Source organism: Pan troglodytes, chromosome 4 (assembly GCF_028858775.2).
Source record: "Pan troglodytes isolate AG18354 chromosome 4, NHGRI_mPanTro3-v2.0_pri, whole genome shotgun sequence".
In the NCBI taxonomy this organism is placed as follows: domain Eukaryota; kingdom Metazoa; phylum Chordata; class Mammalia; order Primates; family Hominidae; genus Pan; species Pan troglodytes.
The window spans coordinates 171,556,178-171,583,402 of record NC_072402.2 but is presented as its reverse complement, the minus strand read 5'-3'; the positions used below and the strand labels follow the sequence as shown (position 1 = coordinate 171,583,402).

At 38.1% G+C, this 27,225-nt stretch overlaps 1 protein-coding gene across 4 annotated transcripts in view; it reads right to left on the bottom strand.

The window, feature by feature from the left end:
* The window catches only part of CPEB4 (cytoplasmic polyadenylation element binding protein 4), a 71,945-nt gene that overhangs the window by 27,224 nt on the left and 17,496 nt on the right, over positions 1–27,225 (bottom strand). For 2 of the 4 annotated variants that reach the window (XM_001155432.7, XM_001155372.7), the window contains exons 2-3: positions 22,467–22,548; positions 597–647 (exon numbers count right to left, since the gene is read on the bottom strand). In XM_001155432.7, the coding sequence (XP_001155432.1) occupies positions 597–647; positions 22,467–22,548 (133 nt within the window). The remainder of the gene's footprint in view (positions 1–596; positions 648–22,466; positions 22,549–27,225) is intronic. The other 2 variants (XM_001155308.7, XM_001155244.7) reach the window with 1 other exon arrangement.

The following is a 27,225-nucleotide window of genomic DNA, read 5'->3' as shown; positions in this document are numbered from 1 at the left end:
AAATTCTTGTGAGTGGATATTCCCTCCTCCTGGTGAAACTTAGCTTGCTTCACTATGCGCATAAAAAGAGAACTCAACAGAACATTAGCACAGGAAAGGAGAATCTAATGAAGACACTGGAAAGCCAATAAAACTTCATGTTTCTTGTTTTTGTTAGACAGCAAACAGCAAATGACCTTGTCCTATGCAATGTCAAGCACTGTGGTTTTAGGCTGCCTTTTTCTGGTTTTAGATCTCTGCTTATCCTTTCCTCTTGGAACATTTTTCCAGCCACGTGGAAATGGCTTTTATGTTGACATTTCAAAGGTCACTCTACAGAAGCTAATATTAGATAAAGCCAATCTTTAGGTATCATTATGGGATTTTCATTCTCATTGTCACCAAGTTCAGGACAGGGAATCAGTTGGCCCTCATATTAAAAAGAAAAGTTTCTGCCACAATTGTGAGCTAAAAGAATCATTCTTAAAATAGCTGATAGTTTAATAGCAACTTACAGTTATCATTACAGAACAAACTAATGTCATTTCTCCACTGCTGAAGCACAACTACTGTATCAGTTTTGTGCACTTCACTAGGGTAAATCAATTATCACTTACCATTAATAAGCAGAGAGCTATCGGATCCTGGATATGAATAGTTTAGACGACCTGAAGGTAAAAGAAGGCTGTTACTAAGTTTACTTTTTTCATAGATGGTTTAAACTTATTCAATAACAGAGCTGAATTGACTTGCTTTCAAATAGGCAAGGTATTTGAATCAGAGGATATATCAATCAGCATGTTCATCAATATTCAAAAAGGAAAAGTTTGAAAGTAGGAAAAGAAAGTATCTCTCATATTTAACTAGGTCCTTCTAATTTACAAATCCCCATCCAAGGTAATTTTCTTTATACCATTATGTAATAGCAACTCATTATGACAATCTTCACATTTCTGCCCCAATAAATGTGAAAATTTTTCTTCATTTGTGTAGTGTTTTGTTACTTTTGAAACTATGTAATTGGCAGTAATATTCTCCTATGTGATTCATAAGAAAAGTGTCAGGCTTATGCCTACATGTAGAGACAAGCTAATGGGTTTAATTTCAGGTTTGGGGAAATAAAAGAGGGAAGAAGAACATTTCACTAAACTTACATATGATGAAAAATATCAAAAGCCCAGGGCACAGTAGGCACTCACTAAATGCTGGGTTACTTTCCTCTGAATTTTGAAGTGTGTCAAAATCTACTTTTGAAACTAAAATGGGCACCCAAGATACCCCTCAAAAAAGAATTTGTGAAGGTACTAAAATTTTTGTTGGATGAACTGTCTTCCAAATTGGTAGCCACAAATGCATGGGGGGGAATGGCACTGGGATTTCTCTATGTTGAAGGAATTACATTTCTGTTTTGGAAGAGTTTTACATGTAAGTTGAGTTATCTACACTACAAATCCTTACTGAGTACACATATGGACCTAGTTCTATACCGTAAGTTATAAAATAAGAATCATCATGCAACACTTTTACATCTCCAAACCCCACATGCCATCTGCACCCACCTTGAGAAGAATGACTGAAGAACCCTCAACAGGTCTTCCTCATCTAAGGAATGGATAGGGGGACCTGGTTGTTAGTTCTCTACTATAGTCCCACCTTCTATAAATCAGGATTTAGAACAGGACTTTTAAAGTGACTCGAAACTACAAACATTCCTTTAGGAAACAGCAGTCTGAACTCTGACCCCACAGAACCATGACTCTCAAAAGCTAAGGAATAACGGATAAACAGAGGTTCTCCAATGGCTTGCGGCTGGGGCAGGCCTTCCAGGATGCCAGCAAGGACTCTAGCTAGTTCCACTAAATACTCTGGGAACCAGAGCTAACATGGGTCCCATCAATCCAACAGCTACATGTTAACAACTCTTTAGAAAGGAACTTAAGGTCTTCAATGTTTTAAAATGCTGCTTCTTTGAAACAGTCTCCATAGTAATGAACTCATGGCATGAAAAGAGGAAACTATTCTCTATTGCCAACAGCTTTAATTAATCTATATCCAAAACTTGAAGTCTGGATAAACTCTGAACTTTATAATTTTCCTACAATTTTTTTTTTTTTTTTTTTTTTTTTGAGACAGAGTCTCACTCTGTCTCCCAGGCTGGAGTGCAGTGGCGCAATCTCGGGTCACTGCAAGCTCCGTCTCCCAGGTTCACGCCTCATTCTCCTGCCTCAGCCTCCCAAGTAGCTGGGACTACAGGCGCCCGCTACCATGCCTGGCTAATTTTTTTGTATTTTTAGTAGGGACGGGGTTTCACTGTGTTAGCCAGGATGGTCTCAATCTCCTGACCTTGTGATCCACCTGTCTCGGCCTCCCAAAGTGCTAGGATTACAGGAGTGAGCCACTGCGCCCGGCTGCCAATTTTCCTACAATTTTAAAACCAAATGAAAGGATTTAAAAGAAACTAAGTTGGTAATCGTTCCATTTAAATTTCAGCTTAGTCCTATGTAGGGAGTGGAGGTAGGAATGGAGATGGAAGAAAAAAAGGTAAAAATTAATTTTGACATTTCAATTTCTTCCTAAAAATTGGTTTCATTCTTTACTTCTAATGTACATAGCCAAGCACCCAAATCTACTGAATTCTATCTAGGCTACTTTTTAACTAAAGCCTGGATCTATGGCCTGTCACAAGTATGTATTTTTAAAAGGATAGACTTGAGATGCTACGAGCAAGAACATGACCCTGTTAAAAACTTGGGGGATGGAGGGCCAAGTGCGGTGGCTCATGCCTGTAATCCCAGCACTTTGAGAGGCCGAGGCGGGCAGATTGCCTGAGATCAGGAGTTCGAGACCCGCTTGGTCAATGTGGTGAAACCCCATCTCTACAAAATACAAAAATTAGCCAGGCGTGGTGGTGCACGCTTGTAATCAACCCAGCTACTGGGGAGGCTGAGGCAGGAGAATTGCTTGAATCCAGGAGGCAGGGGTTGCAGTGAGCTGAGATCTCGCCACTGCTCTCCAGCCTGGGAGACAAGCACAAAACTCTGTCTCAAAAAAAAAAAAAAAACTTGGGAGGTGGGAACAGAGTACTGTTTCTGAATCACAACTAAAAGTAGCAGCTGATTTTCTGTAATGGAACATATATAGAGATTTTATACTTCTAAAACTCTCTAGTAAATGAATAAGAGCTATCACACTTTCATTTATCATAAAACATTTTCAGAAGAATGACTAAATCAATATAGAGACAAAAATATTTGATAACATTAGTTGAAATATTAAGAGGAAATGTCTTATTATCTCCAAGAAGATATTCTAATTATTTAATGCTAACATTGCAATAGAAACCAAGGCTGTTCTATATGAACCATAATGCCTCTTACTTGATGCCAAGGAAGGACTATTATTATTATTATTTTAAATTTTGAGACAGGGTCTCACTCTGTTGCCCAGGCTGGAGTGCAGTGTGGTGCTATCTCAGCTCCAGCCTCGACCTCCCAGGCTTAAGTGATCCTACCACCTCAAGTCTCCCAAGTGACTGGGACTACCAATGCATGCCACCATGCCTGGCTAATTTTTTATTTTTTGTAGAGATGGGGGTCTCCCTATGTTACCCAGGCTGGTCTTGAACTCTTGGGCTCAAGCAATCCTCCCACCTCAGCCTCTTCAAGTGCCGGATTTACAGGAATGAGCCACCTCACCCAGCCCTAAGGGAGGATAATGAACAATGAGAATCCAAAAGACAATTACTAAACAGGTTGGTTTCACAATGAAGTTTCACAAATGAAGTTCCACTTTATCACACACTCATGTTTTGGGTATCTTTTAAAGAGAAAATTTCAACTTGACAGGAACATAACGGTCTCTTAACTCTCTTATGAGATTAACTCTTCCCATATCTCCTGAAGAGACCTCCCACGACCAAAGGAGGTGACCTTTAACACTTTCCCTGTCCCTTGGCCTTATAAGTTACAGTCATTCTACCCTCCAGCTAAGACACAATGCGACACTGAAAAATCACTGGCAAAGTTCACAGTTGAACTCTGAAAGTGATACTCGTTTTTAATTTTTTTGATCCGGCCTTGTGATATGATTCCTGTTGTCAGGTTAGAATCAATTGTGGTCTCTAGTAGCAAACACACCTGTGACATTCTGTTAAACAATCAGCTATTCTTTCTACTTAAATTTTAACATAAGTGACATTAAGAAACTGTTTTCTTTTTTTAACTTTCATAATGCTTCCCTAACTTGTGTGCCCTACTCTTCTGTAAATTCTCTCCACAACTAAAATATCTAAAGAGTTGTCCATCATATTATGGATAACACATATCATTTCCTTTCTGGAAATCCTCCAAAAGCTTCCATTAAAAGTGCCATGGGAATTTGGTTATCTACAACCTTTTTGCACTCTCGTACTTTTTCCTTTATTTCTGTTCTAATATCCTCTCTGCTATATTGGTGTAAGTTTCTATAGCTTTTCTATTCCATGGCTAGCTAGTTGATAATCCCCTCCCATGCCTGAGACAGTGGCCCTCACTCCATGTTCCCAATGAAGAGTGTGTGTCTCGTATATATGTATTTTTATGTTGATATATAAATATGTGCTTATATATAAGCATATTTGCATACTTACAAATAAATATATAAACGTCATTTTTTAGAGCATTTTAGGTTCACAGCAGAATGGAGAGGAAGATACAGAGATTTCTGATATCCCCCTGCCCCCACATATGCATAGCTTACCCCATTATCAACATCCCGACCAGAGTGGTATAGGTTGATGGCAAAAACTGCAACTACTTTTGCACCAACCTATACATTTGTTACACCCAAAGTTCACAGTTTACATTAGGGTTCACTCTTGGTATTCATTCTGTGGGTTTGGACAAATGTATAATGACATGTATCCACCCATTATGGTATCATACAAAGTAGTTTCACTGCCATAAAAATCCTCTGTGCTCCCCCTATTCATCCCTCTTCGCCAGCCCCCAACCCCTGACCTTTTTATTGTCTCACAGACTTGCCTTTTCCAGACTATCATACAGTTGGAATCATAAAGTATGCAGCCTTCCAGATTGCCATCTTTCACTTAGTCATATGCATTTAAGGTTCCTCCATATCTTTTCATGGTTTGATTGCTCATTTCTTTTTAGTGCTTAATAATAGTCCATTGTTTGGATGGATCACAGTTTACTAATCTATATTCACCTACTGAAGGGTATCTTGGTTTTTCCAAGTTTTGACAATTACGAATAAAGCCGTCATAAACATCTATGTGCATGCAGGCTTTTGCGTAGGCATAAGTTTTCTCAAGGATTTTTTCAAATCTATCTTTTTTTTTTTTAGATGGAGTCTCACTCTGTCACCCAGGCTGGAGTGCAGTAGCGCGATCTCAGCTTACTGCAACCTCTGCTTCCTGGGTTCAAGCGATTCTTCTGCCTCAGCCTCCCGAGTAGCTGGGACTACAGGCGAGCACCACCACTCACAGCTAATTTTTGTATTTTTAGTAGAGTCAGGGTTTCACCATACTGGCTAGGCTGGTCTTCAACTCCTGACCTCGTGATCCTCCTGCCTCGGCCTCCCGAAGTGCTGGGATTACAGTCTTGAGCCACTGCGCCTGGCTGGAAACATCTTTTTAATGAACTCACCAAATTTTATTTGTAGCTACAAAGCAACAACTAACTTTCTTACCTAATCATTTCAGCTTCTGGCTAACCTTTTTATCTCTTTTACATTAAAGCCCCCTTCGGAATTAGAGCTTTTAATACCTAGGCATCTTGAGTGTCCTGTTTGGGTACCAGGTGAGCATTTGATGAGTTCATTCCACTGAACTCAAAACACCAGTATTTCATAAGTAAAGTATAATAAAATAAAAATTGAGATGTCTGAATATTAATATAATCCAGTACCTGCCTGCTGTTTTGTCTGGTTGGGTTTTTGAGAACTCATCTTTTTTATTTTATTTTTTCAGACAGAGTCTCGCTCTGTCTCCCAGGCTGGAGTGCAATGGCACGATCTTGGCTCACTGCAACCTCCGCCTCCCAGGTTCAAGTGATTCTCCCACCTCAGCCTCCCGAGTAGCTGGGATTACTGGCACCCGCCATCATGCCCGGGTAATTTTTTTTTGTATTTTTGTAGAGACAGAGTTTCACCATGTTGGCCAGGCTGATCTCGAACTCCTGACCTCAGATGATGCCTCCACCTCGGCCTCCCACAGTGCTGGGATTATAGGCATGAGCCACGGTGCCCAGCCAAGAACTCATCTATCTTTAATCATTATCCAGGTTTGGGCACATTCAGAATTTAATTTCTAAAGGGAGAAGGAAGGCATTAGGATTTCAGCATGTGAACCTATTTGATGAGCAAAATTCAATCTTTGAAGGCTCTTGGTATTGATTTTGTTATAAATATAAAAAATACTGCCTGGTCAGCAGCCCTAATCTTAAGGAACATTATGACAGGAAAAGCAGTAGTCTCTGGAGGCCAGCTGCAGAACTTGGAACCAGAAGCCTGGCATACATCATGCCGAAGGCATAGGCTATATTTGGTGACATGACTCAACCTAGCCAAATATAGGCAACAGATACAGTGTGACTCTGGGGATCTACACTACCAAATCCTACAACCTAGAAAAGATCCATACGTCAACTAGGCAATTCTATGCTAAGCATTTGCCAGTTGGAAGAACCAATATTTACCAACAGACTGACTTAGAATAGGTGGGGGCAGGAGGTGCTAAAAAGAACAGTATGTACTATCATATCCTTTTAAGACACTAACTAAAGTAACCAAGTCAAAAAATAAAAGGAGAAAAGACCAGAGGAAATCCTCCTTTACATTAGCAGTATATATAAGTATTACTTTCATTAATTAGGTAAAATAAGTTATTTTCTAAAGAATAATCCAGATATTACTACTACTGATAATTCAACAGGAAATAATAAAAATAAATGCTGCCATTTCAAACACACAAACACCAAAAAGTATCAAATGTATCTGCAGCACAATTAGATTTCACCCTATCTATAAGCTTTTCTTTTTCACAGTCATGCCAACAATGTTGACAACATGGTGCAGGCCAAGGAATGATAATAGGGAATAACTCTAAAGTGACAAGTAGCATAAAATTTTTAAGGATCAACTTTTGATTGATTCACCCTATAAAAATGTGGATACTCCAAAGAAAAGCAGGGTGTTTGCAGAGGAGTCTTCAGTGAGCACCATTAAAAATTTCTAATGCACACAAATATATACATACACATACATTTGCAGTTGTTGATTGCCTAACTAGAAGTGCTGCTCCTACCTCTGCTCCTGCTAATTTTGTTTAGCTCACATCTAAGTAAATCAAAACTATACTGTCATAAGTAATATTCTAAAGGAGGTAGTCCTCCTACCCCTCCCTGCACATCTTCTGTTTTTACAAACTCCACTTGAGACTTGCAGCAAGATGGCGCTGTGGGGACCTGGACATCGGACAGCAAAGCTCAAGAAATGAGTAATAAATCCACTGGTTTTGAATGCCAACTTTATATACTTACACAAATGCAGAAGACATAGCAATATGAACAAAACAGCATTCAATATGTTCTATAATTTAATGGTATAAATTTAATTTTTAATAATTTAGTGTATTGACACAAAAATAACTCCCCAAATCAAAATCAGTAAGCTTATTCTACCCCCTTATCTATCTGTGCTACAACCAACTTCCAACAAAGACATTCCCATGCAAAATCACAAAGAAGGAACTGGCTGAGACAGATATCAGCTGAAGAGTCTTGTCCCCTCCCAAAGAGCCACTTAAAATTCACTAAACACACAGAGTTTAGGCTAAACAAAACCCTTCTCTGCTACAGATTTGGCTTTCAGCTCAAAAGCCAGTACTTACAAAAATCTTTGAATTAATGGCTTTCCTAACTCTCCACACTGCCATTTCCCTTCCCACATCAGGCACTCCAGCCATTCAGAACTGCTGGCCCATAACTTCAACTTCTGGGTAACTCCCTCTACCTAGAAGGCCCTCCTCTCTCTCTCTGCCCCTCAATGTCTTACCACTCAAGCCTCCACACTTTTGTCCCAGCAGTTCCCCTGTTAGGCCTCACATCTTATGAGAAGCCTTCCCTGCCCCACATCATCCTTGCTTTGATTCAGATAACCCTCTGTACTCCTTCCAGTATTCTTTACACTTATTACACCATATTTACATTACTTGTTTTAATCTCTTGCTGTAAGGCAACGAGATCTTTATGGATTTTGGGTGTGATATCCCAGAGCCTGGAGCAGAGAAAGGTGCTCAATAAACAACTGTGGAAAATGAATGAAGCAAAGTCAGCAGTTGATGGTCTCTCTGCCATGGAAGATGCAGTGTAATGGGTAGAGTCAAGCCGGTATCATCTTGTGACCTAAGTCAAATTATTTGGCTTTGCTGAACCTCAGGAAAACAGAGATAATTCCATTGACTTCACAGAGCTGTTGTGAGACAGTCTTGAGATAATGTTTGCAGAATGCCAAAAAAAATCCCTCAATATGCAGTAGGTACTTAACAAAATTAATTCCTTTCCCTTCCCCAGTAATAAGCCGAAGATAACCAACAATTTTCCACTTGTAAGAGAAAGGACAAGTAGGATTTCTTTTGGCCAAAAAGTTCCAAACTGGAACCTTGGAAAAGGGAGGGGCAAATCTGGGGGATATTTCAGCTTCAGAAAAATGAGAATTTGCTAGTGTCCTTGGTTAAAAACAGGGATATAAGTCTTCTTAGGAAGAGAGAAAAGAACAAAACCTAACCCCTTACTTTCATCAAAGCCAAACTGGCAAAGATACATAATAATTTTAATGAAAACTTCAAAAATTCAACCTAAAATTTTTCTTTTCAATAAAACCAGAGAGGATCTTCATTTTGAACCAAAACCCCAAATTTAATGTTTCAATTGTAATATGATGATTGAAAAACAGATTGTAGTAGTGGCAAAAGAAAATAACACTTACCTGTAAGATGGGAGAGGTCAATGGAATATGTTTCTACGGATGGAGGAAGGTTTCATAAAAGGGAAGGACTGCTTTGACTACAACTCGGGGCAGGTGCGAAGCTGCAAGATCTAAAAGCATCTAAGAATTTCAGGCAGAAGGGAATGTCTAGAGAGAAACTAGTAAGAAGCTGACCCAATTAAGGAATTCAAAAGATTTCCTACTGCCAGTAAAGCTAACAACAAACCAGCAAGCAGGAAGGCTATTTTTATCCTTGCCAGAAGCCTTCTGACTCTAGATGCTACATTTAGAGGACAGAGCAACAAGATAACTTGCCTTAAGAGGATGTTATGATACCAGAGATTAATGGCAATTTTTTAAGCTCTAAAAAACTCGGCAAAACTAGGTGTAGTTTTTGTCCAAGCTAAGCCAGCCAAAGTCAGTTGGAAAAAAAAAGGTGAAAAAAATATAATGGAAAGAAAAGTGGAAAAACAGACCGAGTAGTAGAAAAAATTAAAGCAATCCAGAAAAAAAGCCAAGGCAGTAAATTAAAATTCTCCTACCTTGCAAAAAGTTTGCTTAAAAGAAGCATGTGTTACGAGAGACATATATTAAAAGAACCAATGAATAAAGAACTGGCCCCAAGGTGAAAATAATTTTGACAAATGGCTCTCTGTGCTGACATGAACATAAAAAAACACCAAGATAAACTTATGAAATCTCTAGGGACCACAAGCTAAGTCAGTGTAAATGATTGAGAACTTTAGAGATAAGAGAGAGAAGCCACAAGAGATCTAATTAGACTTTTCTCTGACTACAGAAACTAAAGAGAATTAAGACTGAGTTTCTTATTTATAACCATTATTTTATAAAATAGAATGCTACTATACTGATAAAAAGCTGCATTAAAACTGTTTACTGAAGTCCAAACCCCAAAAAGCAATCTGCAAAGTCACTAGTTGGCTTTCTGCATACAGACCTATCTATCATTAACTCTAGTCACTTACTTAACATGAATTCTGACAACTTTTCTGAACCTTAATGAAAAATGGACTTGCATTTTATATCTGATATAAGAATTTCACCTTTTGTTATTTCTCAGAAGGCCCACTACCTATTTTCTCCTATCAATACTCTGGGTTCTTACTTTTCCTCTTATTAATCTTCTAAATTAAATAATAAACAGGATATTCAAAGATGTCTGGTAATTATTTGGAAAATAAGCTGCATGAAGCCAGGAACCTTTGTTTTTAGTTAGTCCCTGATATATATCCCAACAACCATAGTACCTGGTGCACAGTAGATGCCTGATGTATATTTGTTGTATGAATGGCCTCAGACAGCTCTGGACTTTACATATACATCCAAAGCAGCGCAAAAGTTGGGGGTGGGAAGCGAAGGAAGTGTATCTGAATCACATGAAGAATGCACATGCTTAAGTCCCATGGCAAATCTGGTGAATCAGAATCAGGGAAGAGAACAAGTCAACTTGGAAAAGTTTCCACTCCCAATAAGGCACACTTCAGTATGAAACCAGCCAACTGTGATGTCTGAATCTTTCATAGATTATGATAAAATACAGATTTTTAAACTTTGTACCATCTCCTAAATTGAAATTAAGAAATCTTGGCCAGGCATGATGGCTCATGTCTGTAATCCCAGCACTTTGGGAGGCCAAGGCAGGTGAATTGCTTGAGCCCAGGAGTTTGAGACCAGCCTAGGCAACATGGCAAAGCCCCATTTCTGCAAAAAATACAAAAATTAGCCAGGTGCACTGGCAGGCACCTGTAGTTCCAGCTACTTGGGAGGCTGAAGTGGGAGGAGCATTTGAGCCCAGGAGGCGGAGGCTGCAGTGAGCCAAGATTGTGCCACTGCACTCCAGGATGGACAACAGAGCTAGACCCTGTCTCAAAAAAGAAAGAAAGAAAGAGAAAGAGAAAAAAAAAAATTGAATGCCTACCCTCTGTCAAAGCATACTAGACAAAAATGTTTCCATTTTCTTATGTTTGTTTCCTTCTCAGAGGCTACACAAGAAATACTCAGGCCATTGAACCAGGAGCCAGAAGCTGTGTGTTCCTCCTATATTGACCCTTGTAGGTACCAGGAATCTGAGTGACTTTACAGAAGCTGTTGCATCTTTGGGATCTCCAATTCTTTTCAACTGTAAAATGAAGACCACAAAACTCACATAACAGGTTACCGTAAGGATCTGGGTTACAAATAATTCTCAGAAGGGGCATTGAATAAAAGAGAAATGGTATCAGAGGTAAGCACCCTTTCACTTGAAACTGGTTAATGCTGCTTCCCATACAGAATGTCCAGGTCTACCTCGAAAAGGAAAAATGCAGCACAGCATCAAAACTATCCTTCAATCTACCTGGCACATCGAATATGTTCAAATATTTGTGGAGGTGGAGTATAAGCAGAAGCTAAAATATAAGACGCTTCCAAACCATGTGGCTTAAAGAGGCTTTAGTAGCACTTGCCTCCCCCTCCTAACAAGAACTGCCATGTTATACAACGCGGAGTGCACCCATCTCGCGAGATGGCTCCCTCTACCCCCTGGCATCATGCAGGATGTAGCCTCAGCAGCCCATATTCTTAACCCTGCTACAAAGGAATAAAGATGGCTTCAGATGTCAGGAAGCTCCAAAATGCTACTTGGTGGAGAGGACAATTTAGGAGAGCGTCAGTAGCCTCCTCACTCCTCCCTGTCCTCCTCCTCACCATTTCCTCTGTTAAATTCCTTTTTTATGTTATGTTCTTTTTTGTAACAAGGAGCATTCTAATGGCAAGAGTATAAAGCAGAAAAATTAGGGAAGTTCTCTAGAGCAGTATTTCATAATCTGTTGTAACAACTATTAAGACCTACTTTGATCAAAATATTTCAGAGAGGCTTTCCTCCATAATAATAACTGAAGACTCCTACCCCTGTCTCTACCCTAATGAATGCTACAAGTAAAACAGAACAAAAACAAAAAAAAATCTTAATACCAGAAGGCTACTATGAACTCAGCAACACCTTTAAATGTATTTTAATTGCATTACATCAGCATCCACATGCTTTTGGAAGATAATCATGCATACACAAGTGACATCTATCATCTAACTGGAATGCCTGGTCACTAATGGGTTCACAGGCTCTATCAAATAATTCCCATGGCTGAAGAGGCCCATGGTTCACAAATGGAGAACAAAAACATTTCACGAGGCCAAGTTTAAACAACTGTTTTCTAAACATAATATTTTTAGGCCTATCTCAAAAAGAAAAGATGTAGTTTAGACCCAAAGCCTTCACTCAACCGACTAAATCTGATCTCTGATTATATCCCTTATACAAACTACTCCATATGAAATACTGCCACACCCAGAATCACATGATATTCATGGGCTACTTTCAGTCATTACAACATAAAAACCTTCAGTTTTAAAATGTAAAACTGTACCTTCAGTTTTGTAATGTAAGACTGAATTGCTGATGGTAATGTAAAGATCATTAAGTTCAACCCCTCCGTTTACAGGTGAGGAAATTGAGGTCTAGAGAGAAGTGACCAATCTAAGGCACTACTAGTGGCCAAACCAGGTTTGAACACAACCCTGAACACTCCTCCTTTTATTTCGTAACATTTGGAAAAGTCTGTTATATGCTAACAACTTCCGATCATTACAATAAAGAAATCAGGCAGCTGGTTTAAATACCTCTATTTAGTCAACCATGCCAGACATTTATTATTTGTAATATTATAGCCAGCAGAAGTTAGATTTTTAAAAGTTATTTATATTTCAATTAATCAGGGCTGCTCTTCAGAATTAAGACTTGCTCTTTATTGTTGGTTTCTCAAGCACTAAAAGGGGGCTCTAATTGGTTGATTCCTCCTTCTCTTTTCCAATACACAGCAACTGGCATCAACCCAACTGGATTCCAAAGAGATTATGGAACTGCTTTCCCTTCAGAGTTCCACTAATGTTCTTAATTGACTGGTTACCAGGTAATACCCAGAATAAAACAAAGCCTTGCTTTTAGAACTGAGTGCAGTGGTGTAGGACTGAATTCAGAATCAGTCAATTAGATAAAATAATGAAGCCCAGAGGCAGCCTGACCATCTCAATGTCTGATTTGAAAAGTAGTAACTAGTTTAAACCTTCTTAAAAAGTATTCCTTTTACAAATTGTATGGCTAATTGTACAGGGCTAAGCAAGAACAATTTCAGATAATTTTCTCTCTCCCCCTTTTTAGTTTTGGTAGTAAGGATAATGGTAATGTGAGGGGGAAAAACAAGAAATTCACAATCCAGGCACATACAGTTGAAAAATGAATCAACTGCATACAACATTCAGGTAGAAAGTCCATGCAGGAGTTTTGGGAAGTAATAATTCTGTGGCACAATTGTGAACTGTTCCCTCGTTCCTGTTGCTAAACTAAATGCAGAGAATCTTGGATATTTTTATGACAACTATGAATCAGGCGGCATTTCTTCCCCTCCCCCAAAGTCAGCAAATAACATCGTCATGGATTATATAACAGGATCAAGGAAAGCCTTAAGACCTTCATAGACAACAAAGGGCTTTTTTATTAAGCAGATATTTGGGCTGTTTTTGTAGCTGCCAGGAAATGAGACAGCAAGAGTCACCTCTATAGAATTTTATTATAGAAGGAAAACAGAAAAACAAAGTGACACTATTAAAGGTGCACAATACACTCTATTAATTTAGATGTGGCACATGAATGACATGTATCCCCATAAATATTGTGGGGCCCCTTCTCTTTTTTACAGTAGGAAGGTCCCTAATATTTATCATTGACAAACTGTGGACAAAGTCTGAAAATCTTACTACTTAATTGTCATTCTGATTTCATTTCTGAGTGGAGATTACTATTTTTGCCTGTCCAGATGGTAAAACATAAGCTTAAATTGTACACAAAACTTAATATGACAAAGCAAAACATTAAAGAAAAGTATTTGTTAATTTGTTACCTGATTGTTGCTTGTTTTCTTATTTATCTCTAAGTTTTTATCTACCACACATAGTTAAATCCCTGCCCTGAATGTATGTCAAACAATATTAAGTCATAATAACCATATTATAAGAGAACTTTACTACAACTGAAAAGAAAAAATAATGTATTAAAAAAATCTTTTAAATGTATGTTTAACCTTCTAATAACATTAAAAGTTTACTATTATAATACTTCCCCCATCTACTCGCCCACCGTTACCCTCACCTCTCACTCAGGTAACAAAGAATAAAACGATAACCGATTTTCATGGCCTCAAAATAGGATTCCTTGTGTTCAATGTTCAGGATTAAGATAAAGGGGCTGCTTAAGTAATTACGGACCCACATCATGGATGACATAAGACAAATTCCCCCTTTGTGGCAACTGCTTATTTGATTTTCAGACCAAATAAAAACAAGGGTTAAATATTCAATCACGAATGTCTGGCAGGTAGAGGGCAGAGGATCACTATTTTCGATTGACTAGTATGTGTTATGTAAGTAAACGGGGCAGATGAGGATCTGGCCCATGCACAAGATGCATTTAGTTTGAACTGAGTTGGTTTCCATTCAGAGGCTAGAGGGAGGAAGGCTTCAGTCCGATCCTATGACGATGTCGGCATTCACATACATCACATGATTTTCTTTCCTAGGCATTTCCCCTTACCCTCTCCGCCTTATAAAAACCCAAAGACAAAAACAACAGCAACCCCAAATCTGAAAGGGGGTAATCACACTGCTCAAAATCCACACCTTTGTAAGCTCAACCTACACAGTACAGTGAGGAATCCAACAAATCCGCATCAAAAGTAAATCAGAAAGCAGGCAGTTGTTCAAAATTAAGAATAGGCCCTTCACTTTTCATACAAAAAAATCATGCCACACAATTTCGCCCTCTTCTTCCTCACAATAGAAGTTACCTCAACACAGAAGCCCAGGTCCCATCCTACAGCACAGCTAAGCCAAGGCAAGAGAAAGACTGTTTAGGATGTTCCATTTCCGCAGTCAAGAGAGGGAGAGTACAGGAGGAGAAGAAACACGCTTCATTCCTACATAGCCACACACACATTTAATTGTAGCCCAGTTTAAATTATACTCTTTGCTATTTAACGTCCTCCATTACTTATGAGGCTTTGAGAATTAAGGCAACTTTCTAATTCTTAGGAGACTTAAGTCACTCCCCTGTTACGCTACTTTGAATTACTTGGTATCATCCAAACCGAGCAAGAAAGAGCCAGCCTAGTTCAGGAAGGCTTCAGCCAGACACGCAGGCAGCTGCCGGCCGACTCTGAGTCTTAAAGACTTAATGATATTTAAAGATCCCTCAATTCGCCAGACACATTTGATACCACACACTAATAATTTACTTGGAAGGAGAAATTTGATTATAAATCCGAGTAAAATTAACTGGTTTGCGTTATCCATTTCTTCTTCTTTTTTATTTCTTTGAGATGGAGTTTCAGTCTTGTCGCCCAGGCTGGAGTGCAATGGCTTGATCTTGGCTCACTGCAACCTCCGCCTGCCAGGTTCAAGCGGTTCTCCTGCCTCAGCCTCCCAAGTAGCTGGGATTACAGGCGCCCGCTACCGCGCCCAGCTAATTTTTACATTTTTAGTAGAGACGGGTTTCACCATGTTGGCCAGGCTGGTCTTGAACTCCTGGTGATCCACCCACCTTGGCCTCCCAAAGCCCTGGGATTACAGGCGTGAGCCACCACGCCCAGCCTATCCACTTCTTCTTTATGGTACTTTGAATCTGCCCCATTAAATGTCCCTTAAAGGAAAATGTCCAGCTAATCCTTTAAAAAGGTTGGAGGTTAGGGTACCAGTAATCTGTTCTTATTTTGCCACAGGCAAACCAATTTAAATAGAAAAAGGTTAAATACTGTAAGAAATTATATACTCTCCCCGCCATTCCTACCTGAAATAAATCATTCTAATATTAAAGCAACAGAACCTATTTTAGTAGGACTTCCTTTCATTTTGAAAAAAATTTATTTATTCCCAAATTACTTCAAATTTATAACATATGAAATAAATAAGTGACAAAATTTAGCAACTCTCATAGCAGGTTTCTAGAGCTATTTCAGCCTGCACAGAGTCAGTATCTGTATAAAATACTTGTTCTAATGCCTCTCTACCAGTATACAACATGTGTTCTCTAAGTCAACTAAGTGACTGCAATTTGGAATATAGGAATATTAGTAAAATGGTGTATCGAAAGAAAAGTTAAGGTTTCCTATTATTTATTACATATTTTTAAGTAGCACTAAATTCTATCCCAACTGTAAAGATACAGAATTTAAATAATCCCCACAGCCACTCTCTTACAATGATATAAAAAAAACTTTTATAAAACTGATGAAACAAGCTTTGTGTACTAAACTTTCAACTTGAGTTTCATGATTTTCTTCTAGAAAGGCTATTATAAATTCTTTTGCTTAGCAACAAAGAAAAGAAGCACAGATGGAATCATCACTTGCCCACTCATTTAAGCATTTGTTTCAAACAAATTTACAGCAATGAAAAATAGTCAGGGAAGGGTCTCTAAATTTAACATGTAGATAAAGCAAGAAAAAATATGAAAGTGTTTTAAAATGCAAGGTCACAACACCTTTGGCAGTCAGGAATTAAATACATAGCATTTTTGGAGTAGATCCATAGCTCTTAAAATAAAGCGATGCATGAAACACGTGAGGCAGTGATGTATAACATGCTTCCACTACTTCCTCTACATATGCAATAGGTTTCCTGGGCACCATGGGGATATGTAAAAGACTGGCACTTTAAACAACTTGCATTTCTGAATGCAATCATTATTGCTTACATTCAAATTAAGTACTTGAAATGCCTGAAACTCAGAGGAATTGTGGTGGATATGTTGAGCCTTCCTTTCAAAAAACTGAAAGCAACATATATTCTACAACAATATGAAGAGAAAAAGACTCCATTTTCACACTATTCAAAGGAATAATATGATATCTAAGTCATAATTTCATATCTGAAGAACAACTATAATGTTTTGACAGTCTGTAGATTGCCTTTGTTCTCTCAATAATTTTGCTGTCTCATTTTGGCTTTCTAGTGAAATGAAGCAAATGGAATATTATATTGTTTTCATATATTGAATTTAAAATACTCAACCACTATCATGAAACTGTGGATTGTTATATTCTGTCTGACGTCTAATTTTTAAGCACTATTTTTGTCTCTTTATTCCCTTCACATACAGAAAAGAAAAAAAGGCTCCCTAATTTTCAGAGGTCTCTCTATACACTGAATATAATACTGCCTCATGAATCTTTATTTCACTGTGTCCAACCTATGCTTCAGAAGGCTGAAAACAGATATACTCGCATGTGGTTTTAATCTATTTCATGCTGCTCCATTTCTAAGTAACAAGTACCAATTTCATAAGCGAGAAAAAACACGCATAACAATAAGATACAATATTCCCCAAATAATCATCTAGGCATCTACAGCAATAAAATAGTTTTCTGTCCAGGTGAAGAAAAACTTGATAAGCCTAATAATATTGTAGCAATGCACAAGCTGCCACCTGGGAGATCAAAATTCAAAATCAGCCTGTAGCTCAGGCTCTAAGCTTATGAGACTGAGTGTGCAGCAAAGAAAATGAATTCGGTCTCTGGGGAAGAGCTTCTGAGGATTGTCACTGGTGTTGGTTATGGAGAAGGCAATACACAATTTCGCGGATAAAAATAACATCCAGACTTGCCAGCTGACCAGAGAAAGGACAGGGAGATAAGGAATGAGGAGAACCCTTTCCCCACCGCACAAAGAGCTAAATCCCTGTACATAGAAAAAATCATAGTAGCCTCAAAATTCTTAGAAAAGCAATTAAAAATAAGTTATAAAAAAACCTAATACGAATTATGAAAGCTATGTACTCCTTTGAACAACAAACCAGTTGGAATCAATAACACCTTCATAAAGAAATTCAAAAACTGTACTTGAACGTTCCTAGGACTATTAAGCATTTTGTTGATAGTAAAAATAAAGTTTTTTAACCGCATTACAGTAAGGGAATTTTTTTGTTCCAAAATGAAAAATACAAATTAAGTTTTCTAGCTCTTTTGAAAATTTAAGTTAATAATAGCCACACCAATAGATTCAACTTGTAGTTCCCGTAGCAATTTTAGGCCGTATTAAACACATACACACACAAACTGCATACCTATGAGGAACCAGAAATGAAAGAGAAAAATAAATGAGGTCATTCATAATTTTTTATGAAATTATTTTTAAGATTATTAAAGTTGTCTTTGAATTGTAAAGTCTAAAACAATCAAATCTTTTAATTTTTTTTTCTGAGTGGTATACTGTTCTCTACTAATCTCAGAATTAACACGAATTTTCTTCTCTTTTCTTTTTGTGACGGAGTCTCTCTCTTCTGTTGCCCAGGCTGGAGTGCAGTGGCCCGATCTCGGCTCATTGCAACCTCCGCCTGCCAGGTTCAAGCAATTCTCCTGCCTCAGCCTCTGGAGTAACTGGGACTACAGGTGCACACTACCACGCCCGGATAATTTTTCTGTTTTTAGTAGAGATGGGGTTTCACCATGTTGGCCAGGCTGGTCTCGAACTCCTGACCTCAGGTGATGCACCCACCTGGCCCTCCCAAAGTGCTAGGGTTACAGGTGTGAGCTACCACACCTGGCTAATGTCAATTTTCTATTTTCTGTTTCTAAGGAAGCAGAGCACTAGAAGAGTATTTTATTTATTTATTTTCAAAATGAATTGGTAGGTGTTAGATACCTATTTCAAAATGACAATGTGTTTTTTTTAAGTTATTCAAATTTTATTATCTTTATTACCTTTAAACAAAATTTCACAATAGAATGAACCACTGTTAAAATCAAGCATAGTATTCCTAAAATAGCTATCTAAATCAGAAGATAGTTTGACAAGAAATAAAATGTTACCCTGAGCAAAAACAATGTCTTGGCAGTGATAGGCTACAATGATACCAAGGTCATGGTCTTGTTTGAAAAAGAAAAGCGTAACTATAATCTGGCATTTTAGATCCATGCACTCATCTGTGAATTCTTTACTGCTCTTTGTAGGAAAAAACACACAAGCTTCCTGTAATATACTCAAGCCAGATTGGCACCTAAACTTAAACTGAAGCTGGCTTTTTTGATGAGCATGAAAGCAGACTTACATGTTTAGTAATAATACATGTAATTTCTTTAGTGTCTTCTATGAATTAGGCAATACGCTGAAATCTATAGCTGCATCGTATTATGTCATCCTCACAGCCACCACAGACTGTAGTGACAGAGTGGCCGTTTAACCAGATCTGATTCCAAAAGCCACTGTCTTTCTATTCCATCACGTTGCAGTCTATAAATCACTATTTTACAAAATCTGTATGTTCCCAGATTAGATCAATCGGACTTAATTTATTCTGTCATCAGACCTAACTTTTGATTATCCCTATAATATCAGCTTAAAGAAACTTAATTTAGTAAAAATTGGTAAGGAGAACTTAAAAAGAGAATATAGAATAAAGGCAGAACTTTAAACAATTATCCGTTGAGCAAATTAGAAGAAAAAAATCTGATAGAGATGTCCTGGCTAAAACTGATGGCCAAGGAAATTCTATTGTTAATCGTATCAGAATACTGTGTGCTGGTCGGGTGCAGTGGCTCACGCCTGTAATCCCAGCACTTTGGGAGGCCAAGGTGGGTGGATCACCTGAAGCTAGGAGTTCAAGACCAGCCCAACCAACAAGGTAAAACCCCATCTCTACTAAAAATACAAAAATTAGCCAGGCGTGGTGGCAGGCGCCTGTAGTCCCAGCTGCTTGGGAGGCTGAGACAGGAGAATTGCTTGAACCCAGGAGGCAAAGGTTGCAGTGAGCTGAGATCGTGCCACTGCACTCCAGCCTGTGCAACAGAGCAAGACTGTCTCAAAAAAAAAAAAAAAGAATAATGTGTGCCAACTCTTTTATCTAACCTAAGTATTAGTTAGAGGCTTGCTTCTTAAAATGTCACATAACAAGTTGTTTCTATCCACTGCTGTTTGTAACCTATATTTTCTGTGATAAAAACCATAGGCACTTAGAAAATGATTTCTAATTACTTATTATCTGTAGTACCTAGTGTATGGGAAGCTCTTTTAAAATGTGCTGAAAGAATTAAACACATTAAGAATATACAAATGTTCTTTAACTACTTTTTCCATACTTTTTTTTTGTTTTGTTTTTTGAGACAGGGTCTTAAAGAGCAGGAACACAGCTCACTGCAGCCTCAACCTTTTGGGCCCAAGTGATCCTCCTGCCTCAGCGTCCCATGTAACTGGGAACATAGGTGTGGGTTGCTATGCCTGGCTAATTTTTTTTTTTTTTTTAAATGTTTGTAGAGACCAGGTCTCACCATCTTGCCCAGACTGGTCTTGAACTCCTGGGCTCCAGCCATCCTCTACCTCAGCCTCCCAAAGTGCTGGGATTATAAGCGTGAGCCACCGCACCAGACCTTAACTTTTAAAAAAAAATATATATATTTTATTATATAAAGACAGGGTCTGTGTTTTTTCTTTTTCAAATTACTTTATTATATAGAGACAGGGTCTTGCCATGTTGCCCAGGCTGGTCTCGAACTCCTGGGCTCAAGTGATTCTCCCTCCTTTACCTCCCAAAGTGCTAATTATAGATTCACAGCAAGTTGCAAAAGTAGTACAGAGAAAGCCTCATGTACCCTTTATCCAGTGTTCTCAAATGGCAACATTTTACATAACTATAATGCAAAACCAGGAAATTGACATTGGTACAACCCACAGACCTTATTCATATTTTTCCTTTAGCTATTTTTTAAGAGTGTACAATTTTTCTGGTGCTAGAAACAGCACCTTAGACTCTTCATTTTTCTGAAGAGAAAACAAAGGGTCCAAGAGGCTGAAGACTACCCAAAGTCAGAGTGCTAAAAAGTAGCAAAAATAAAGCCAATTCTGAGTGGGAGATCATCTTTCCACAGCTATATAGCATGCATCTACACTAAAGTCATCCACCAGAATTCCATGAGAAACTCAGTAAAGACCTTCCAAATATTCTTATTTCAAAGGTATCACATCAGATGGATGCCTATTTTTTACACATTATTTTTTTTCCCTCTCTCCAGAAACCTAAAAGCTTTCTTCATTAAAACAATATTATCACTATTGGTCTACTGAAAAATACATAAAATGTTTTTCTGCATCAGTAACATGATAAGCCAAACTCAAAGGGAAACTAGGCTAAGCAGGTCACCAGTTGAAACAACAGGCTGCCTTGTCACCTTTGACCTCAGTGCAAAGCTCTATGTCTGGCACAAAGCAGTGTCATAAACATTGCATCACTGAATGAATGAATGAATGAATGAACGAAGGAGCCAACAGCTTAAGTGGGATGACCAAATATACCAAACATTCTAAGTTTCTTAAAAAAAAAAACAAAACAAAAACCTGCTTTCTAATAAACTGATATTTTTATCCAGAAAAATGTTTTATTTTGTGAGATACTTTTCCCAAAATCAGAGGAAAGGCCCTTAGGAAATATCTAGTCTTGCAATTTTCATTCTTGGCTACATGTTAGCATCACCTGAGATATTAAAAAATAACTTTGGGAGGCCGAGGCGGGCAGATCATGAGGTCAGGAGATCGAGACCATCCTGGCTAACACGGTGAAACCCCGTCTCTACTAAAAATACAAAAAATGAGCCGGGCGTGGTAGTGGGCGCCTGTAGTCCCAGCTACTCGGGAGGCTGAGGCAGGAGAATGGCGTGAGCCTGGGAGGCGGAGCTTGCAGTGATCACGCCACTGCACTCCAGCCTGGCGACAGGGCAAGACTCCGTCTCAAAAAAAAAAAAACATGCAAGCCCGCACCCCATGTATGGAATGGGGTCCAGACATCTACATTTTATTTTTAAAGCACCCAGGTAATTCTACGTCTTTATAAAGGTGAAGAAATTGAGGCCTAGTCAAACAGAATGTCTTATTCAAGATAACACAACTTGTCAGTAACATGAGACTAGAATCCATGTAGAAACAGTACTTTTTTTAACATAATACATAGAAAAAAATTCTGAGAACTACAGAACTTCATTTTAACTTTGAAACTATTGGTTATTTTTTAAAACATGAAAGTAGGCAAAAATTCTACCAACATGTGAACTGTTCCTGGGACATAATCACTGTCATAAGTAGGTAGACATAAACAACTGAGACACTGAGAAGTTATTGCCTGAGATATAAAAAAAATAATAATAAGGTATGTAGTTGGTGTCTTTGAGCTAATTGCCCATTCTTGGCAATTAGTACTCACGTAGTACTCTTACCTGGTATCACGATGGCTCCACTATAGAGGTTCATCAAATATGTTGGATTTTTTAACAAGAGGTATATGTGTAAAATTGATAGAACTTACTGCATACAAAGTGACTCCATAATATTTGCCATACTGTGTATCAGATTAAATAGTTAATACACATTTAAAACTATTGTCTGAGATCAATTGGGTATATGTCTAAACTTACCTTTAATGGTATCATTTTCAGCTCTCATTATGTCAATGAGTGAACTCTCCAGTGAGTGCATGTCGAATGTCCTGGGGCGATCCTGTAGACACAAACAGCCACAGACCACTTTTTAAAATAGCATTTAAATATAAAAGAGGACAGTAAGTTTCATTAGATGGGACACAGATCACAAAGTAGCAATTTTACTCTCTATGTAAGGCACATTATTACTAAATGTTATTATTAACACCAAACATCAAAAACCACAAAAGTAAGTACACAGGGCTCAGCAAAGAATGATTTGACTTCTAACAATAATTTCAACAAAAGCATCACATTTATTCAGAAAGCCAAAACCATTAAAACGAATTTCTGTATTAGTTAAGAACATTACATAAGTGTAAAAAAAAAAAATTCTTTCCCATCACTTAAGATTGCAAAAACGTGGCAAAGCTTTCCAAACTTGTCCCACTAGTTATCTGCTAGACTGGTACCTGTATGTGCTGTTCAAAATAGCTATATTTTCTTATAAGGCAAAGTTTAAAAATAGTCATCGAATGATTGTAAGACTATTAAATGGTAAAGCATACAAAAAAAAATGAGAGAAATCTTTTTTTTTTTTTTGAGACACAGTCTCACACTGTTCCAGGCTGGAGTACAGTGGTGCGATCTCAGCTCACTACAACCTCTGCCTCCCGGGTTCAAATGATTCTTGTGCCTCAGCCTCCAGAGTAGCTGGGATTACAGGCACCCGCCACCAAACCCGGCTAATTTTTTGTATTTTTAGTAGAGATGGGGTTTCACCATGTTGGCCAGGCTGGTCTTGAACTCCCGACCTCAAAGGATCCACCTGCCTAGCCTCCCAAAGTGCTGGGATTACAGGCATGAGCCACCAGATCCAGCCAAGATAAATTGTATACTTATTTTAAGAAAATAAAAATACTGATTTGTTCATCTCTATATATTATCAAAGTTGTTCTTGACTGTTAATGATTTGCCTTCTCTGAAGATTTGTTTTTAAAACTAATAATCTATATAGAAAGTTGAAAAAAAATCTCCTTCCTTCCAAAAATCATGTAAAAAAAAAATTTCGTAGACTCTCCCTTCCCCCAACATAAAAATAAATCTGGAATAATGAAGCACAGAAGCTGCTCTCATTACTGTCACGAGGCTTTCTCTAAGGAGAAGGATGAGAATAGCAATAGAGAACTGCTGAAGCATGTTCTGTCCCTCCCTGCCCCCAATGCAACATGTTATTAGGTCCCCAAACAACCCAGTCATTACTTCTGGTAAATAAAGAATAAAAGGATCAGAGTTAGAATAAGAGTTAGAATTTAGATGAGAAAGCAAAACAAAACAAAACAAAACAAAATCTCAATTCTCAATTGAGATTATTTACTCTCAACTTGCAAAATTAGGCTTGATTTTGTTGCATTAAAATTAAAGGGAAGGAAGAGTGTGGGGTACATTGCTGACCTAAACCCCTGGCTTAACCAAGTGCGTTTCAAGAGTGGGTATGGAATCCTAAAATACACAACATCCCAAGTGCTCTGACATTCCTCAGGATGAAGAGTACTAGAGACAACTAAAATTAAGGTTTAGCTTGATACATTGAAAGTAGGAGATGAAAACATTTTAAAATTAAACTGAGACAAAGCAACAATACATGCTCTGACCCACCTTAAGGATACTGTACATAAACACACAAAGGCCACTGCAAGAATATTAAAGAAAAAGGGGATCCCAAAGGAATCTGCAAGCGGAATTCTAAAACTTCTATTCAATTATATTTCCTTTTACATTACTATTGAAATTCAAAGCTTTGACTTTATTTTTTAAAAAATCACCTCCTAATTGTGTCCCCTTCATGTTTCTACTTTCCTAGCTAACTTCTAGAACATCTAAGCTGACAGAGGATGTCCTCCACTTGAGAGCATTTTTATTTTTTATTTTTTTTGGATGGACCTAACATTTCTCTTCTGTGCTTTTGTAACACATCTTACCCCACATGATTATTCTGCTTCCCTGAAATAGGGACCACTCCTCCTGACCCCATCTCATCATGCAGATATTCAGCAATGTGCGCTGAGTGGTTTTATAATACCACTGCAACTTGAGGAGTCCAGGGACAGTATATTTAGGTAGAATCTAATATTACAGGTAAGAGACAGTATTTCAAGTTTTCCCCCAGGGGTGGGAAGTTTAGGGTGAGGATGAGGATGGGGAAGAGTGAACACGTGCCTTACCATTCTATCCTGCTCTAAACTGGTATGACTCCCTCCAGAACATCTTTGCCCCACCTCTTCCACCGGATTCTTTCCTCATTATCCTCATCTCCTGAACAAGATCTATCTATAGAGAGGCAGGAGTATACATGGCCAGGATCAGACTAAGGTTTAGTATTCCCAAAAGAGAGAAGCTGTTCTGTGTTTACACTTCCTCACTTCAAGCACTAAATTAAGTCAAAACCTGCATATTCTTTCAGAAGCCAAGTAGACTTGAGGCATAATTTGAGGTTTAGAAGTTAATATAAAATTACACTATCTCATTCTATAGTTGCTGGATATGTTCTATTTCAGCAATGAACCACACCTTTAAAAGGGCCATCCATTTCCATCTCCAACACAAACCAGTCTTGGAGGCAATAATTCCTGGTGTCTGTTCACTTGGCTGTGTCCTCTGACTGTGAGCTTCCCAAGAGCAGGAACTATGTCTCACATCAAATATTTCCAGTATGCCTACCACAACAGGGTGATGGTGCGCCAAGTCAGTCATGTCCTAAGCCCACAAGACTGTCCAAAAGAGCCTGAGGTGGCAGGAGCTTCCTGGCAGATGATCTCTGTTTAAAAATTATCATTTTCTATGTGTGTCATGATGTAAAACTGGTTAAGAAGCACTGTCCTGTATTTCTGTATTACTCTGCCTCACATAGGTCTTGGCAGGTAGAAAGCATGCAAATGTTTGCGAAATCAATGAATGGATGTATTCCTTCATGTAATTTTTAAACATTTAAAATATTCTCTGCTACTTCCTTAAGATTTATTTGTCTTTATATTTCCCCCTTTCCCTCTAAAGAGCTGTATGTTTTCTTTTGGGGGAGGGGAGGAATTAAGTTTAGTGTTGTTTTTCATGCAACTAACAGAGTAAGCAACCTTATGAATTTCTGGAACATGCATTTTGCAATCACTGAATGACAAGAGCACTGAAAAGAAGCAATTGATAAAAAATATAGACTGGTTTTGTTTGGTTTGTTTTATAAGAACTATTTCCAGTAAGTCAAGAAGCCTCCTTTTTACCTGTAAGTTTTTGTTTTTGTTTTTCTACCTACAGGTTTTGTTGTTGTTGTTGTTGTTGTTTTGAGACGGAGTCTCGCTCTGTTGCCAGGCTGGAGTGTAGTAGTGTGATCTAGGCTCACTGCAACCTCCGCCTCCCAGGTTCAAGCGACTCTCCTGCCTCAGCCTCCTGAGTAGCTGGGACTAAAGGTGCGTGCCATCACGCCCCACTAATTTTTGTATTTTTAGTATAGACGGGGTTTCACTATGTTGGCCAGGATGGTCTTGATCTCTTGACCTTGTGATCCTCCCACCTTGGCCTCCCAAAGTGCTGGGATTACAGGTGTAAGCCACCACGCCTGGCAACCTATAGGTTTTTAAATGTGGTATTATGAATGGAATTTAGTAAACTATTCCACACTTTCCTCCCACTACCCTGCCCCATGGGCACCCCAAGCATATTGTGGGAAACATAAAGATTTTTGCTGACTTCTAACTGGTAAAGTACATTAAAACTAAAATCCTAAATTAAATTTTAAATTTTCAGTAATGTTTTATGAAATGAAAAGAAATTCTCCACCCTTTTTACACTAATTTTTAGTAATGATACTAATTTTTTCCTATAATTTGTTACAATTTAATACAGGGATGACAAGTAAATACAAATACACAAAGTTTGTTCAATTGGTACTATTAGATGCAAGGTGTTTTGAGAAGGATTCTCAGGCTCTACAGGGACTCAGAAGGAAACTGCCTCCACAGACTGCTGCAAGGTATAAGGTCCGATGACACAAGTACTTCATTCTTGCCAAACCTAGTCTAATATGTATTCTTCCCCACAACCCAAACTTATTAGCAAGTATACTTTACTACAAATATTTTGTTTATGATGCTTTGGTAATTCAAAGAGTTCAAAAGCCACATATTTTGTCAAGTAAACATCCTGTTCTCAGAGCAGGTTTTAAGATTGCCATTCTTGATTTACTCCCTCACTGATCTTTTCTGTCCATTTTTAACAACTAATTTGAAAAAATCCTAAAAGGTGTCTGTACCATTAGGAAATAGATAAAGGGGACACAGATAAACAAACCCAAAGTATAAGAACAGTACAAACAATGCTGGTTTTCCTATGCAACAACGAAAGAGTCAAATCAAAAGAATAAGAGTGCTTTGATTTCCATATTTCATTCTTCAATTTTGCCTTTTTAAATTGTTAATTGGATCAAATATAACCACTGACCTATTTTCTAGAATCCATTTCCCAAAGATTAACTGTAAAATAGAAACCTTGTTAGGTGATGCTCTTCTTGATTGAACTTGAGCTAATGACCAAAACATGAACATTAGCATAAATGAGTGGAATGGGCATTAGACACTAGGAAGCTTCAACTCTGCCTGTCGTATTATATGAGCTTGGGCACTTTCGTCCTTTATACCTCTTTTCTGGTCCATAAAAGGAGTGGTTTGATTGGATCTCTGATGTCCCTGTCCTAACTCCAAAATAC